The sequence below is a fragment of the Camarhynchus parvulus genome, chromosome Z (assembly GCF_901933205.1).
Source record: "Camarhynchus parvulus chromosome Z, STF_HiC, whole genome shotgun sequence".
NCBI classification, from domain to species: domain Eukaryota; kingdom Metazoa; phylum Chordata; class Aves; order Passeriformes; family Thraupidae; genus Camarhynchus; species Camarhynchus parvulus.
Genome location: NC_044601.1, coordinates 33,240,427 through 33,258,232, shown reverse-complemented (window position 1 = coordinate 33,258,232; position 17,806 = coordinate 33,240,427). Strand labels below are relative to the sequence as shown.

The window sequence follows — 17,806 nt, the reverse complement described above, 5'->3', positions numbered from 1 at the left end:
TCTGGAATTAAATTCGTGTGCCTAAGCATACAGCATTATTTTATTGTAATTAAAAAGTAACAAATAGGCCAAGAATAATTTTTTAGGACCACCCTGGTCAGCAGCAAGATCTGAACCAGTAAAGAAGGAAGGCAAATTCCAAAGGCAAAGTATGTTCTCAATAACACTGAACAGAAGTTGCAGCAAAGCAGATATACACTGGGGTGAATGGCCCCTCAATGGTCATCCCATCTCTCTTTAAAAGATAATGTAGAACATTCTTTCTCCTTTTACATATTAAAAAAAATATTTGCTATACATGCCTTATGAAAAACATCAATTCTGCTTCTTTATTTGTTGCTTTCTCTACTGAAATTAATACAAATACAGTGGTAATTTCCATGTGACAGACACTGTAATTCATATCTTTTAGAGCACCAGGTGTGGAGGTTGAGAAGCTGATTTTAGTTTTGGGGTGGATTTTGGTGCTGCATCCTTGCCCTGCCCTTCCCCTTCCCAGCTGCACTATGATCTGAGAAGCTGAGAATAGAGATGCTCTTGTGGGATCCATTGTGGGCCACTTGTTGGCATCTGAGTGTGAAATAAACATATCAGACTGAATAACAACTCCTCCTTCAAACTTCAGTTTCTTTATGATTTCATAACCCCTATAACCCATTATGAAATAGTGTACTCAGCCAAGATAAATTATATGAAACAGAAGAGTTTTAGTGCTTTCTTTAAACTGCAAATACATCTGGTTAATTTACAGGAGAGTCTGCATCCTTCACAAGGAACACCCACCATGTATTTTCAAAGCTCCGCTCTCCTTTACAGTTTTAGTGAAGTTAAACTTTAGACACACTTGACTACATGAAATAAATTTGTGGATTAATTAGAAAACGTGCTTCAAAGATGGGTGAAACATGTCAGTTAAATTGCCAATGAAATAAGTGTGGCAGGTATTCACAAATTTGAATGAGGGTATGAGTTAAAAATTAAAATATTTTCTATTGGGAAACAGGAGTAGTAATCAATGGGAAAAATATTAAAAGCAAGGGAATTTTGTTTCTGGTATTTCTGTGGAATCTGATAACATTTATAAAGTAATTAGTGACTGTTAACTGACAGCATACTGAAAGAAGAAAAAAAAAATAATAAGAATTCATAAGAGCTCTTTACTAAAAATAAAAACCTTTGTGGTCTGACAAATGCAATTACTTCACAGTAACATTAAATTTACATTCAATGCTCAATATTTCATCACTGGTTCAAGTGCCTATCATTGTCCCTGTGTACTCCAGATTGTTTATGGATCCCTTCCTCTGTTGAATATGAATTATTACTTGCATATAAAAATAATTATTTAACTGAACAACTTTGGCTGCATCTTCTGAATTGCAAGAAGTGGTAAACTATTATTTTTGATATTTTTCGGAACAGGCGGTAATATAGAATACAGTAGTGGGAAGTTTTGCAAGAACATCAGGAATTTTTTTTTAGAAATGAGCAGGAATAGCAGGATCCATACATTAAGTATTAATTTTTCACAAGCATACAGTTCTATCTGCCATTATTTTAAAGCAAATAATAAAATACAGACTAGATTTATTTTGCTTCCAGAATTATTTTGCTTTTTGTTGGCCAAAAGGAGCATCTACTGATAAGCTGTTTTGGTTTGGTTTTGTTTGGTTTAGTTTTTTGGTTTTTTTTATGGAGGTAGATTTCTTTGTGTGTTTGCCAGAATAGAATAGAAGAAGTATTAGGTAAGGTAATACCGCTCCAGTTCTCTCAGAACTGATTTGTATAGCTGAAGATTTTGGGACACTGCCTAGCATGTTAGAGTCTGTTTTGATTTAGAGAATTGCCTTTGCAATTTCAAAAAATATATAATATTAACCAAACAAATGGAGGCAACAACAAAACTTCTTCCAAACTTGTGTTAAGATTTAAAACTTTATTTTGAATGTTTAGATCATCACAAATATGGAAACTAGTAGACACAAATGACTTCTTATTCAGTTTTGAAACAAAATATTTGCTAAAGAAATCGCAACAACACGTTTTCATGACAAGAACATACCTTAATATTTCATATCTACATATAAAAGTCATGCATTTTAAAGATCTCTTTTGGCTAGATTGTGTTTTCTTGGTGCTAAAATTCACTGTAGAACTTACATGTTTTAAATATTTTGCATAAACATTCTAAACAGGCTATTACAGTCATACCACATTCCCAAATAAAACACAAAATGTAATAAAGCTTTACATTTTCTTGTTCTACCTTATTTTTTCCATATTAAAAAAAATAATTCTATTTGTAATAGCAAAACAAACATTATAAACCAGCTCACATGTATGCAAGATATGTAAAATCTAATAGTAGAAACAAGGATGGCAATGCAAGGGTATAAAATATGCTCTCTTTTGAGTCTGTGGTCCTTGAGTAATATTGCTTCTGTTCTGGCCTTGCTTTGATACATGCAAGTCCATGAAATACTTCATGGCTTATTACATAGCACGTGAGGAGTCAGCTTCAGCTGGGAACTAAAGGAATACGGTCCTCAAGCCTAAACATTGGCAGGTACTTGTTTAATTTCTATCTTTGCTATGCAATTATTCTATTCTTGCTATGAGGCACATTCAAAAAAAAGAAGTCCAGGGCTTAATTTCAGCCTGTAATATCTTTGCAGTCAGTACATTTTAAGTAATTTAGATCCCCTGTATTGTACTTCTGCAAGATATTTTACTATGTAAATAATTCTTCCAGTTCAAGCAATAATGTTAAAAGGTTCTATATATAGCTTTTATTTTTCTCTTTGAGATTCTGTCATAATTCTATGATGGTTGCTAAGGCATGTGCCGCACATGATGACATTTGGCACCGGTGTGTTAGCATCTGAGGGCTTTTGACCTCTGTATGTGACCCATTATGCCTTAACGTTGATAATTTTTCTGATTTTCCAGCTTCATCCATGGAATCCATTGCTGTGATATTGAGCATCATCAGCAAATTTTTTTACAAAGATTAAATGTATAAACATTTATAAAAGTGTTACTAAACATAGTGCTTTTAAGTGTTTTGCATCCCTGATGTGGAAATATTTTTTGATCTATTGACAGACTATCAAGAAAGATGCACTTGGCTGTATAGGTCAAACCAGGCTTCTTTATGTGTTTCAGGAACTATTTAAGAATGCGAAGAGACAGTCTGACAAAACACAGAATGAGCATTGGACTGTGACAGAGGAGATATGCTTTTTTCCCTGGGTCTGTCACTATCCTGCTGGACGATCTATGTGCAGTGGTTTCCTCTCTCTGTGCCTCACTTTCACCACCTGAGAAGTTAAGGAAATGATGTTGCCATTTTTGCAAAGTGCTCTGAGATTTATGAAGAAAGAGTGTTGTGTAAGAGCCTGGAATTTATTGTTGATGAAGAGCATTAACTTTTCCATGCTTTTTCCAGTTTTCTCTTCTTAATGCAATAAAATAAACAGAAAAAAAAAAGTCTCTTTGAAATCAGTAGGAGTTTCACATTCAATTCTACAGGTGCCAGCACTTCTTCTGACTGCATGACAGAAGTTGTGCTCCTCTCTAGACAAGCACTAGTAGCAATTCTTGTGTATGCTATTACTCTACCTCTGAAATATCTGCACATTTGTTAGAAATGTGGAAGATAAGCAAGCAATAACTTTGAAAGGAACAAGGTAGCAAATTTTAATGCAAACACTGCATTTGAACATCCCCTGTAAAATATTTATAATGCACTAGCATGCAGGCTAATAATATTAGTACTTGACTTCATTTTTCCATGTTTCTTGACATAAACATTTACTAAAAATATGGTAGGCTCTTTTTATTGATTCAAAGCAGTTCCTAAGGTACAAATTGAGACTTGCACAATTTTAATGTGTTGTTTAAAAATTGTATGTGCTTATTTTATCTTAAATGGCCTTTGTCATCACTAGGATACATACTTCAGTCATTCATATTAGTTTTTAAAAAAGCTTTGGACAGACATCCAGGAAAGCTCACAATTTTTTTCCCTTTCAAAGGTTTTGAGAAGAGCATTTTCCCCTGACAGGATGTTTAAATAATGTGTTTCTATTCTGAACTTTGTATTGCATTATAACACAGTTCTGACTCCAGAATATTCCAGATCCTGTAGTGCTTATGCCAAAAACCCCCATTTTAGAGACTCTTGTGGTCACTAGCTTCAGATATATATTTGGTTCTATAGTCACAGCAGTTCAAATCATTAGTTTAAATGGCAAATATAAAATACTTCAGACAATATAAAGGTAATAGATCTCGTAGGGCATGAGCATAAACCCTTCTAACTGGAATATAGTAATGTGAAGAAGCATCAGTCAGCTAACACGATAATTTGTATATTATGCCAACCCCACTCCAAGGGTACTGCCAGTTCAAAAGACATTGCATTCATTCACTAACCACACCATGTGTTCATCTAACTGGCAGCAGCATTAGAACTGAGTCTCTCCCACAGAGCCTTTCGTAGGCGACTACCCAGTCAGTTCTCCCTGGGGAAGCTTTCTGGTTTTATATGTACTCCATTCCATCTGGCATTCTCCACGAATAAATGTTTGTTCTTCTGAAATATATTTGGGCTAAATACTCAGGTCGTCCTTGAAACAATGAGCCCAGAAAACATGATCTCCAACTTACAGGACTTGGTTTTTCCACAAACTTCAGTTAAAACACTGCATCATATTAGAAAGAAGTATCATGCTGGGGGCATAGAGACAATATCTGTCCCTTTTCACTGCTATCCCCACACTTCCTCTTATTGCGCAACAGTTAATTTATTCAGGTGATCCCAGACTGTCTTATGCACACTCTCCCACCAGTCAGTAATTAAAATGGCATAGAATTTTTCATCCACAGCATTCTTTAAGGAAATGGTTAACACCACTAGCATGTATTTGTATGTTCTAGATTTCTTTACTGCCACTTCTTTGTTTTTCTTCTGATATTACACATTGTTTTCTCTTGCAATTATATGCAAATGCAGGTAATATTAAGTTGATCTTCCAATCTTTCATATTATGTGAATGATGACAATTCTTTTTTGTAAATTGCAAAATAAGATATTCCAGGACATCTTTTGTTTTCTTCCTGATATGCTTTAATTGATTGTGAGACTACACATATTTTTATTTTTCAATTTTTTTTCAAAGCAATTACAGTACCCCATTTCTTCAATTTCCAAGTATTTCTTTTAAAATAGATACTAATAAATAGGATCTTGCAAGGTTTTTTGCTGTCTATGGGTTTACATGCGTATTGTCAGACGAGACTTCACAGCTGATTCCTGACAGTACAATCTCACATCACCACACATTTTCCTTTCAGCTTCTCCTTCCTTTTCTGTTGCTTGCTTTTTTTGCCATCAATTTGCAAACTCACAGTCCTGCGTTTCTCCAGGTTTAGCAATTCTTGGAATAACTCTTTCACATTGTGGTTTGTCTTGGCAGAGGTCTCCATGAAGGCACATTTCCACTTCTTAGCCATGGCTTCTCCTTCACTGCTTTCTACCTCACGATTTTGGTTCTCATCATTTTTGTTCCCCACCAGCATTATTGGAATGCTTTCTATGTCTCCTTTAATCTGACATATTTGCTCGTAGATTGGCTTGAGTTCCTCCAAAGACTGTCGGCTGGTGATAGAGTAAACCAAAATAAAAGCATGTCCTTTAGAAATAGAGAGACGTTGCATGGCTGGAAATTGATGGCTCCCTGTAGTGTCAGTTATCTGCAAAGTGCATATGCTCTTATCACAGCTGATCACCTGCCGATAGGTGTCTTCAATGGTGGGGATGTAGCTCTCTCTGAAAGTGCCTTTCACAAATCTCAAGACCAAAGAACTTTTTCCCACTCCTCCAGCTCCAAACACAACTACCCTATAATCGTTGCTTTGCTCCGGCATGTTTCTCTGTGTGTCACTTGCTCAGCTAGGGGGGAAAACCTAGGAGAGAAAACAACAAAAACAAGGAGACGGACATTAGTACAGGTACAAGTGTGGAGTGCATGCTGTGATATCTTTCCCAGTAACAGAAATAAATGTAATGTAAGTGATGGCCGTTGTACTAATTTAATAAGTCTTGCAGGGGGTTACAGAATGATTTATTTCAGTTGTAAATTAGGGATGGCAATCCAGTCTGGACTGGTGGCAAAATACCATCTTTGTTGCTTCATGGCTGTTTTTAATTAACATTATATGTTTCAGTATTCTTCCTACTGGACTAATATTAACATAACTAAAAAGTTGCATCTGGGAATGTCTACGTGGCCTTGGCTTGAACAAACTGTAGGAAGGGAATTATCCTTCTATATCTTAAATAGATCTAAAATAATAGTCAAAACTGATCACTGCATGACAGTCAATTCTCTGAATATTCCAGTTTTTCAATAGTTAAGGAATAATAATAGTTAAGGAATTTATTCCCACTATGACTGGACTACAGTTCTAAATGACAACTAAGATGTATTTGTGGATTATTCAGCAACAGCACATATTGACCTTTGTTTTTAACTCCATGGGAGCGTGTGTCCCACTTCAGTGTGTTTTGCCACTGGCATTTCAGGTCAAAGAGTACATTTTGATAAACTCAGATTGCTCACATTCAGTCTGCCTTTTTATTCCAATATTTATCTTGCAGTAGATGATATTTGACACCAGAGTAGATATACTTATCAGAGAGGTTCTGCAGACATATTCATAACATTTTTAGTGGCTTGTATTGCTAAGGTTGGCAAGGGCATATGTCAAAGGTCACAAAATTCTGTGATTCCTGCAGCCCTTAACAAAATCCATCTGTGTATAGTAGGACCATAAATATGGAAATAATTTTTAAATAAGAGAAATGGTAAAATATTCACATGTTTACAAGCTGTAGATGGTTTAGAATTAATTTAAATAAAGTGAAGATTAATTTGTCCTCCCATCAGTAGCAGCTCAATGGGTACACAGCGCATCAGTACATGTAGTCTTTTTATATTTAGTGAGATTTAAGCAAATAAACACTTTAAAAATAAACCCTAAAAATTGAAGAAAGCATAGGGTATTGTGACTCTTCAGACCAAACTGGTATATATAAGGGGTACATGTGGAAAAAAATGCAAAATTTGCTGCATCTGTATTTGTTCTGAAGAAAATGGGCAGGCTTTATAGGGAATTTTGCCCAAGTGCCTTAATGGCACCAAGTGATTAAATTTGCCTGTTGTAATTTTGCTTGGGCAGCAATAAATTTAGAGCAACCCAAAGAATTTCTTCCCTTTTGAAAGCAAGCCTTTAAGCTATTTCTTCAATGCAGCAGAAGGAGTCACTGCATTGCAGGGGGTGATTTTAAGTTACCTTTTACCTCTCTAGCAGCAAGACAATACTGATGGTTTAGAGGTGTGGATCTTAGTGGACTTCCCATGCCCTTACTCTTGTTGCAAGATCATGCCAAATTTTCTGTTTCTGCATTTTGATGCAGTTACTCATTACGCCAGTTAGGCTTAAGCTATGGCAATGCATGCTGCACTAATGTCTTCAATTTGTTGTTCAAGCATATCCTGATGTAGTTATCTTTCTTGTACAGGGCATCCTATAGTGTCCTAATTTTAATGTCTGAGTAAGCTGAAAATATCTGTCCTTACATAATTTGTTGGATGAAGGAGTTGTACTTCCTCATCTGCCATACCATAGGCAGAATAACCAGTGCAACTGGGGATGCTGATCCCGAGGCAAAGTGCAGAGCTGCCACAGCTCTACACCTCTACCCAGCCTGGCTTCAGGCAGAAGGCAGCTTCACCCCTTCAATCTCTCCTGTGCTACATTCACTGTCACTCTGAGAGGCTTGTTTAAATATAGGAAAGATTGATAAATAAGAGTGTTCATCCTTAGGCACTGAAGCAAAATTGTTTTTCTGACACCAGAATGGAAGGAATGGAAAGAAAAGGTAACCTTAGAAAAAATGCTCATGTATGTGTTTATAGAAGATGCAAAACTCTCTGAGGAACAAAGAAAATGAGTGATCAGCTCATTATGTTAAAAAGAAAGGAAAAAACATAGCTGGAAAAAAATATGAGAAGAAGCTAGCATAATGCTGTTCCACTGAGAATAAATCTGTATGTGAGAACTGCCAGCATGCAAATTTGGAACAGTCTTAGAGCTTACAGTTGTGGATGACTGCACAGAATGAGTTACCATAAGAATTATAGTTTAATAATTTCTTGTAAGTAAAAAGGCAAGAGAGCAATATCTGCAAATTCCACTTCAGAAGCAGCATAAGCATTGCACTGTCATATTATATGTAGCCTAGGAACTACAGCACTAGGAGAAAAAATGCACTATGAAAACTTTTACGAAGAAAATCAGTGAAATGTGGACTAGAAAAATAAAATTTTAAAAGCTAGCTGACTGTACTCCTGCTGTATTACACTGTATATTCTAAACATACTCAGAAATCTCCAAGAAAACTGACACATACAGTAGCCCAAAAGATAGAACAAATTTAAATGGGGCACGTAATGGTCTGAAGTATTAAGCATACAGAAGAGTTCTAAGGGGTCCTGAAATAATTTTTCTGTGTTCTCTATGCGGATCTGCTCACAGAGCCTCCTGCAGGGACAACCATTCTATATGAATGGTTGGACTTGCACACAAGTGTTCATTTTTTAATGCTTTTCATGCCACCCTGTAATCTTACTGATGTTTCTTTGTCTTAAAATATGTTAACTGAAACACACAGGAGGACAAAATAAAGTATGGCATTATTTAATCAGCTTGTGGCATTATGGTCAGCAAGGGTAGGGGAAAATTAACTTTAAGGTCTGATTTTTCAGATGTACAGGACCATTTCTGATTCAGAAAACCAGTCTTTCATAATCTGCACAGAAAAAAATAGTTGCTTTTTACATGTTAGAATGGACTTATTCTGTAATGAAGCCTCATTTGCTGCCTTTTCTGCTTTCACAAACTACAACAGTGAAAATTTATTATCATCCTCTAAAGTGTCATTTTATCAACACTACCCTTATTTGACAAGCCAAAGCAATTTTCACAGCATACATTCATACCCTTCATTTTGAATTGTCTGATTGCAAAGGTCTGAAATGAGTCTCACAAACTAGTGAGTCTGTACCTCTGCTGACCTAGCTGTTTCCTGCAGATACTTCGCTAGCACAAGGCTGGAGCTGCTCTAGTTCAGCTGCTGCAGGCGAGCTTGATGGGCTATTCACTGGGGCAAGATATTTAACCACTGCCTCCAGTTCCAACTTAGCTGCAGACCTTCATGTTAGTCTGCATGCTTTCCCTAGATATTTCTGATATGCCAGGTGAAAGAATTGAAATGTTTTTTTGACAGAAGGAAACAGTTCAAGGTCTGAGTAATTATGACATAAAATCACTTATTTAATTATATAGTGCATTTTATTATTAAAAATATGCATTTTAAATGTCTAAATAAAGTAACTCATGCTACAGATTATGCTCTTCATAGTTTAAACTCCTAACATTCATTGGATGTTTAATTAATTACATGTGAGTATATTAGCATTTAAGAAATCATTTATACTGATTCTTTACTTAGCCACTGGACCTCCACAGTTCTCTTATCTCTAATTGGGTTTTTTATAGTTTAACTTTTTTTGTCAAATGTATTTATGACTTGCCTGCCATGTTGGTATTTAAGCTATAGACAGCATATGCAATAACAGCCAAAAGCTATAGGAAGCCTGAAAAATAACTTCTGAAAACTAATCTACTTGAGTACTCTTAGAGCAATATGAGATTAGAATCTCACAGCTGGTGAACTCTTTCAGTTTATGCTTGAAAATAAGCACAAAAAATAAATCAACATATCTCCAATGTTTCCAGTCTTGGGTTTTATTGCAAAAGATTTTCACCATGTTTGCATTGTTAGACCACCATGAAATGTCACAAATTGTAAGTTTAGTTGATGTTTTTTTAACTAGATTATATCTTTTAGTGTAGCATTCATTTTAAAAAACAGTGTGATGTTGCCTTTGCTTTCTGGAGTCAGAGGCTTTGATTGCATCTTAACTGATCCAGTTTCTTGAGCTCTTATGAGGTCCTACTGAGATGTCAGTCTGATACGAAATTCAGCAGTTGTCAGATGCTGTGTATTAATTTCCTGAATTATTTTTTTTCCTCAGGTAAAACAATTTCATGGATTTTTTTTTAAGCTCTAAGGCAATGTCTCTGTTTATATTGTCATTGTTATTGTGAAAAACCAATAAAGTACAGGCAATGCATTTAGTTCAAAATCTTGCCTCAGTTTAAATTAACAGTCCATGAGGCTATCCAGTGATGACACCTCTATACAAAGATACGAGGTGCAAGGTGAAGAATGTAGCTATAGATAAGACGGATTTCAGCAGGACTGTAGGGTCAATGTCCATTCCCAATATCAAAGGTGAAAAATGTCACATTATATATATGAAAGAGGAAAAGAGAGCTCTTCAAAGACCTTTTTCTTGTTGTGCATATAAAGAGGCATTTCTCAGGGAGTATTTTCACCATATATGCTAATGAATATGTACTTTAAGAATGGGGACCTTCCTACTTCCAGTGCCTTCATCTTTTAATATCAGACTTGCTTTTTCATTCTATTCCTTTGCTTGTATTATTTGGTCTTCTCAAGTCAAGGGAAAGTTGGACACATTTGGAGACCAAATCATAACAGCTAAAACAACTTTTTCCTACAACATGAGGTTCTAATCCATAGGGAAAGAACTTTTTTATTCTCATGTGAAACAAAATGTTCTTTGAAAGTCTACTTCTTGATGATCAGCTAGTCTAAATCATGATGGTTTTTTTCACTGCATAAATGCAGTAGCATTTTTTATTTATGTTGTTCTCAACAACAGTTACAGAGAACAGCATTTATTGCTTTTCTTTCCAGCAATAGAAAGATGACCAGGGAGATTTCCTTAGAAAAATGGCATCTTCTTCACAAAAAAAGTACTGTCATAAACCTGCTGATTTTATCGGACACATTGTCCTTATTGTAAAATTTGCTTGATTATCTGAAAGTAAGGAATAAAATCAGACATTTTTATTATTCAATGTATTCAAAAATTCAAACTAAAAATTCAATTTATTTAAACCAAAACAGATTTAATTTTAGAGCTAGGTTCTCTACAATGTTGAAAATGTTTCAATTTGCATGGAAAATTAACAATTTAGAATCCTTAAACTGAAATTAATATCACAAAGTCTTTCAGAGAGTTCCCTAAGAGGTTTTGTGGGTTTCCTTCAAGATCCTGGCCTAACATAGAAGACAAATAGAAAGGACAGGAGGCTTTCAGATAAATTTTGTTGGGGTTTTTTTTCTGTATTTACAAGAGACTATTGTCTTAAGAGCAGCTGTATGTAAAGGAGGTAGAAGCCAGCCTCTGTGCTGTCCTGTAGTCATCACACTTACATTGAAAATCTCATTCCTACAACAATGCCTTTTCAAAATTGCTTGAAACCCTATGAAACCCTTGGTAAAAGAAAGAAATCCCATATGCATAGTTGCGACCGTACAAAAATCTTTACTTGTTCTTTGGTTAACATACGGCCAGCAGATGTTGTGGCAGAAATAGTTTTGCTAGGCAGGAAAGAACTGGAAAAAAGAAAGGGTAGAGGCAAATAGGCAATGTTTCCTGTAGGAACAACAAATAGCATGGATTTTTGGAACTAGGCTTAACTAAAGTGGCATTGCTTGTTGAAGACAGCAGGACTGGTGGCAGAAGAATGAATGACACAGTAAGATCTGTTGATTCCCTTCCCTGATGAGGGTTCATGTGCAGAAAATGAAGAAGGTGCTGGACCTGATCCAACAAAGAGCTTTACACATAGGGACACACTGAAATTGTTTGCTCTGTTGTTGCCTGGGAGCTCTGTTGCCCCAGAACTCTTTTGTAACAGATATGTACTAATGAACCATTACTGTAAAACAAGATTCAGCTTCATTGAACACACTTACTGTGTGAAAAAAAAAAACAACAAAAAAACCCTTACTTTCAGTTAGCATCAGAAATATTATGCTAAGTTTATCCAGGATGAACAGGTGAATACATTTACCATATTAAAATAACCCTCACTTTCGTGCAGAACCAGAAATATTATTCTAAGATTATCCAGGGTGCATAGGTGTCCTATTGGTTGTTACTTCCTATTTAGTGGCTTGGTTAATCTTAAAATTTAAAAGGGAGAATTTCATGAGAGTTCCTGTCTAAATTCAGGCTTTGCTTTAGGCATGTCAGATACTTTCTTGATTTATCTACTTGAGTATTTTGGTAGACCAGTGTCTTAATCTCTAAGTGCTTATCATCAAAACTCAGAAGGAAATTACTCAGAAGACTTTTCATATGAATAGTTAGGTAGTCATTAATGTGCACATAGAAATAAAAATGTCAAAAAACCAGAATTCTATTTAGCTCCCTATGGAACTGCTTTTTTAAGTTTTCTTCCCAAATTAATTAACCAAATACAGTGGTTTTTCCTCAGTTTTCAATTGATTTAACCAAGGAAATATAGAAAGATTGTCATATGTGTGCCTTTCAACAAGTAAGACATAATGCCATTGGACAGAGCAGTATGATTAGAAACCAGAATTTGTCACACCTACAAATGCAGGATCAGAGACTCAGTATGAATTTTCAGCCCCTCTGGTTTCTAATAGTAGAATAATTTTTGGTTTTGAGCAATGACTTTACATGCTTTGTGAACTTCTGCTTCTCCAGCTATACACTGGAAAAAAATACTTTCTGACTTATCCATCTCAGTATTGTGAGATAAAAATCCCAGCATAGACAAAAAGCTATTTCCGTATAAATATGTATATTTACACAGAAGAATTGTACATTCATGCTAGACTGTTTTCCATTCAGCAGAGGAAACACTGAAGACTGGGGGCCATTTTGCCTTTCACTGTAGTTCTCCATTCCATAATGTTAATGTAATTTGAGACTACTTATGTAAGTCTTCTGTAGAAGCAAAATTATTAAAGGTTAAGTATCTTTTTATTATATAACTCCTGTCATTAATTTTCCTTGCCTGCCTGGGAAGGATAGCTAGATTGCTATTCTGACGACTGGAATATTTCTGATACTCTTTCATAGCCCAAATAATACTCCATTCAAAGCAATGGTTTAAACAGAACATTTTGCCACTGGTTTGTTGGGCAATAACTTGGGAATAGGTTAATACAGTGGGTTTCAGGACCCAAAATTATCCCTTATAATTAATTAAACAATGTAATATGGGTGTTGATATGTTTCTGGACACTAGTAAGAAGCCTGTTCTTCTACTGATTTTTTTCTGCAAATCAGAGTATTTTGAAAACCAACAATTAAGTTATAACTGTGGACTACAATATAGTAATAGCAGCTCTCTGATTGTTTATAAATGTTCAGTACTTCAACTTGCACTACTTTCAATTCTGAAGTAAGACAAGTAGGTTTAGCCTTAAGAGAATTTTTTCTAGATACATGTTTTTTTTCCTTGTAGTATTAAAAAAAATTATAAAAATTATATTTTGAAGATAAAAACATACTGAGAAACACATTGTAAGCTTTGTGTGTACAGACTGGGAAAGCGGTAATGTTATTTATTTGGGTTAACTGCAATATTTTAGTTACTGATAGTAGCTAATATTTGATTATTTAAATAATTAACTATTTCAGAAGAGATAAAATTTGTCAGCTAAATTTTTAGGGAAGAATATAAAAATAAACAAGTAAAAATAAAATAAGGGCAAGTGTTCTTTTCTTAGCTCCAGATTAATTACAGCTAAGAACTACTGGGCATTTTGGGAAGGAAACAACAAAACCCAGTCCAGGAATGAATTTGCCCTTTTCATATGGTTTCTCTAATATATACATATTTTGAATGAGGAAAGGCTGACACAACTTCACTTTTGAGACACCTTTTCAGATTCAACTAAAACCAATTTCATTATCTGCAGTCAGGCTGATGCTGACTGGATTTTCCTGCCATAGCATATTGCAGACCTGCATAGCCAGAGACACTAATTTTAATCTCAGATAGAGAGAATCAACATTCAACTTAAAGTCATTTCGTCAAGAGGAGTTGCTCCTGACCTCAGTGTGGGTCAAAAGTGCGTTTGTCACAGACTTGGCACACACTTTTTCAAATTTTCTTGTCTTTCTTTGATACCTATCTCAAGAATTAATCTGTTATCAATACTTTGTGGTTGAAAACTAATCAATATTTCTTTTCTCAAAAAGGTAAATCAGAGTATTTCCTGCTTCAATTAGTATGTACATCTGCATAGACACTCAGGTGGTCTTTTCTGCTGCTCTTCCAGCAGTAAGGTAAGATAATTTTATGCATGTTTTAATGTCACAATAAAAATGCAGTGAAAGTATCTGATTGCTGATACTTGGAAACATCTGTATTTAAAGTTAAAATACCAAATGGAAAAGAAAATTTCCAGAGATATTTTCTCCTGGTACGTTTTTGGGTATCGGTCATTTTAAAAGGAAATTAGTATTACTAATATCCATGTTTTTACAAAATTAGTACTACTAATATCCATTTTTTTTACAAAATTACCATTTTTCTTTCTCTATTTAATATTGATTATTGCTCAATTAGTCCTAGTAACATAAATTATTAAGGGGAAATTAATAAAATTTTGGAATCAGTCTAGATAACAAACAAAATGTCCCACAGTGAATATTGTTTCAGCTTACATGTACAAATGTCCTGATACTGGCACTAGGTGTGGGAGAGGGCACATCCAAATGCAGTTCATTATGTATTACAGAAGAATTACTGATTAACACTGTAAATTGAATGCAATCCAATGTAGAAAATAAAACCATTAAAAAAGAAAAAAGAAAAAAACATAAGTTTACAAACATAAATAATGAGAGAAAAAACGAATATGAAATTGAATGCAGTCTTTCTGTAGGAGCATCTTTGAACCAGAATATTGTTTATTGCACATTTATTTAAAAATCTAGTTTTGGGAGCAATAGCACATACTCTGTCACAATGAAAGACCAAGTCTGATTTTTCACACATGATGCTGGGATCTCTACACGGGCAGCTGTGTTGGTTAGCACAGGAGAAATCCAGAAAACAAAGTTATCAGGTTATCCTCAAAGGAAACTACAAACAGTGGTAGTAATGACTTCAGGACGGCAGTATCAGTTCATATACAGCCCGCTATTTTTATTGGCACTACAGAGACTGCAATGCTGGTGTAATATAATCATGACCACTTGGCCAGAAGGAGTCTCTGAACTCCAATTAACTTCCTAAGAGCTCTGGTCTGCACTGTGAGAAAGTGATATTACTCAGCCTGAGGTACATCAGCGCTTGTGAGTCTGCTGGTGTAAAAAATAGTGCAGCACAGAGCAGAAATATGCTTTCATCTGACTGATGTGAGATACCTGGAAAACTGTATTTCCGAAGATCTTCACTCGCTTGCAAAGGGACTCCTTAGTTCAGGCAACTTCCAGAGAAAAGTAAAAATGGTATTCAGTACTGGAAGAGACTTTCTGGATTTTCAAATTCAGTGCTTTGCCTTTGCAGGGAACCATTTCACATAATCCCTTCCATCAAGTTACAACTAAAAGGTATTTAAAAGGTTTTCTATATATTATTTCAACTAGAATGTAATTTAAGAACCTTGCTACTCTAATGGTTTGAAATCTTCCTGCCTAAGTGTATTCACAGTTCATTTATACCAATTCATTCTCCTCTCTTACCAGGAATAAGGATAAATAGCTGTACATCACACTCATTCCTCCAGATCCATGGGACCATTGATTTGTAGCTGTGTGGTTGAACTTGTTACACGTTTGTACAGTTCTTTATGTAAGACCCTCAGATATGCTGTGTGTGGTGTGAGAGAGAACATGAAGCCTGGAGGAATATCACATTTCATAGCTCCAGAACAGTGGTACAAAACCCACTCTGCATGAATTGGGCACTACTGCATTAAGTGAGGACAGATGGGCCCCAGAGAGCAGCTCCCGAGTATAACTGAAGTCCATTAGTCAGAAAAGTCAAAAAGGGAATGGGAGGGGGGCAAGCCAATATAGTCCTCTAAAAGCCAGAGTTAAATATGTTGAGACCTGCAAACATTCTAGATAATGGTAAACTGTAAAGCTTGGCAAAGGTACAACAGCAGTCAGTTTCATCAGCCTCGTCTGCCTTGAAAAGAGCGGGGTGTACATAGCGGTACACAGCCTACACAGCTGTATGTGTGTGCATTTATAAACAGGCATATATGAGTCCTCTCACTAGGTACTCATGAGAATAGGACATTCAGAAATTCTTCAAAAATAAAATGCATCCAATTTTGTTGCTCCATTCTGTGTTCACTCTTCTGTGTCCGAGTGGTGCAGCATACAGAGCATCCCACATTTTATGGGAAAGATAGAAAGGGATAAAGTGTTATCAAATCTGAATTCAGCAGCTCTCAGGCACTTGAGAATGGTCTTTCATGATTTATTTTCTTTCATTCAGTTCAGAGAGGGACAATCTACTGAAAAAAAAAAAATCCTGCCTGTCAGTGGGATGCTGCAAAGTTGTATCTGCCTTGGAAAAAGATACACCTTGTGTTATTTTATTCAGACTCCACATTTTTATATTCTTCTATCAGTTAAGTTAAAATGTAGCTTTCATTTAAAAGAAATAAAAAATTGATCTCTCCTTAAGCCACTGCAGTGGCAGTCCTATAACTAGGGCAAAATTCAGCACATTGAGTTGTAATGAAACGCAGCTTGAGAAAAAGGTCATTACTAGCATCCCAACGCACAGAAAAATGATAGTTAACTCGCCAGTGTGTCTATGACCAGCATCTGACTTCCTTGCTAGCCCCAGTTTACAGCATGCCATGTTCTCTACATAAGATATTAGCTTAGAGCATATCTTGCAGTTGTAACTCAGGCAAAACTCTACCGACTTCAGAGGAAATTCTGCCCAAGTGAACATTGTGGATTTTGGCTGAAGAAAAGGAAGACCTCGAAATTCCATGCAAAGCTATGCCTATTCTGCAAGATATTGTACAAAAACAATGGAAAGAAATTTACCTGTGTGGGAACAGAAAGCTTCAAACGCTATTCAGTTTCTGCCTGTCATTGCACCAGCTCTTCTCCCTCTCTGCCCTGGGCTCCCTCCACCAGAAAGGAGCCCCTGTCTGAACCGGGGGGCTGCGGTGCCGCCGCCCGCAGCTTCTCTCCCTTGGCGCCCCGGGCTGGCTGCTGCCCGTCCTCCCTCCCGCACGCCCCGGTACCTGGCTCCTGGGTAATGCTCCTGATGGCTGGATCGCAGCCTCCCTCCTTCTGCTCTTACGGGCGCACTGACTCCAGCCTCTGCTGGTGCTGCTGCCTAAATGGCGACTGCAAAGCTCATCTAGGCTTTTAACTGCCACCTACTGAATAATTGTGGAATATATGTATGTATGGGCATATGTACACATAACCTATAATGTTCTGCTTCTCTCAACCAATGTAGTAGATTTTTACAATTAGTCTCTAAAGCCTCCAAACACGCTGTAGTTTATAATTTAAAGCTGTAGATTACATTAACCTGAGCTCACAATTCTCCATTTCTTCAGCTCTGAAACGGAGAACAAACCTGTCTCTTTAAGTTAAAAAAGCTTACAAAGCCTTTGGTGAGGCTAATCCCCAGGGCAAAAAACAGCATAGCCCTATTCTGATCAATGGAACTGTGCTGATTTTTATTACTTTGAAATTTAATCCCTTGGGTCTCATATTTATTCACCGAAACCCCAAACCTCCCCCTCAAAAAAACAAAAAACCAAAAA

The 17,806-nt window shown here is 36.0% G+C and overlaps 1 protein-coding gene across 1 annotated transcript; it reads right to left on the bottom strand.

The window, feature by feature from the left end:
* Positions 1–1,964: 1,964 nt before the first annotated feature.
* Positions 1,965–17,473, bottom strand: DIRAS2 (DIRAS family GTPase 2). Its single transcript, XM_030969319.1, has 2 exons — positions 17,273–17,473; positions 1,965–5,970 (listed from the first exon to the last, which is right to left on the bottom strand). The coding sequence occupies exon 2, from the start codon at positions 5,929–5,931 to the stop codon at positions 5,332–5,334; it is 600 nt and encodes a 199-aa protein (XP_030825179.1). The 5' UTR covers positions 5,932–5,970; positions 17,273–17,473; the 3' UTR covers positions 1,965–5,331.
* Positions 17,474–17,806: the final 333 nt, after the last annotated feature.

What these genes read in the sequence shown, in the direction of transcription:
- DIRAS2 (XM_030969319.1), bottom strand. Translation starts at nt 5,931, where the DNA reads ATGCCGGAGCAAAGCAACGATTATAGGGTAGTTGTGTTTGGAGCTGGA.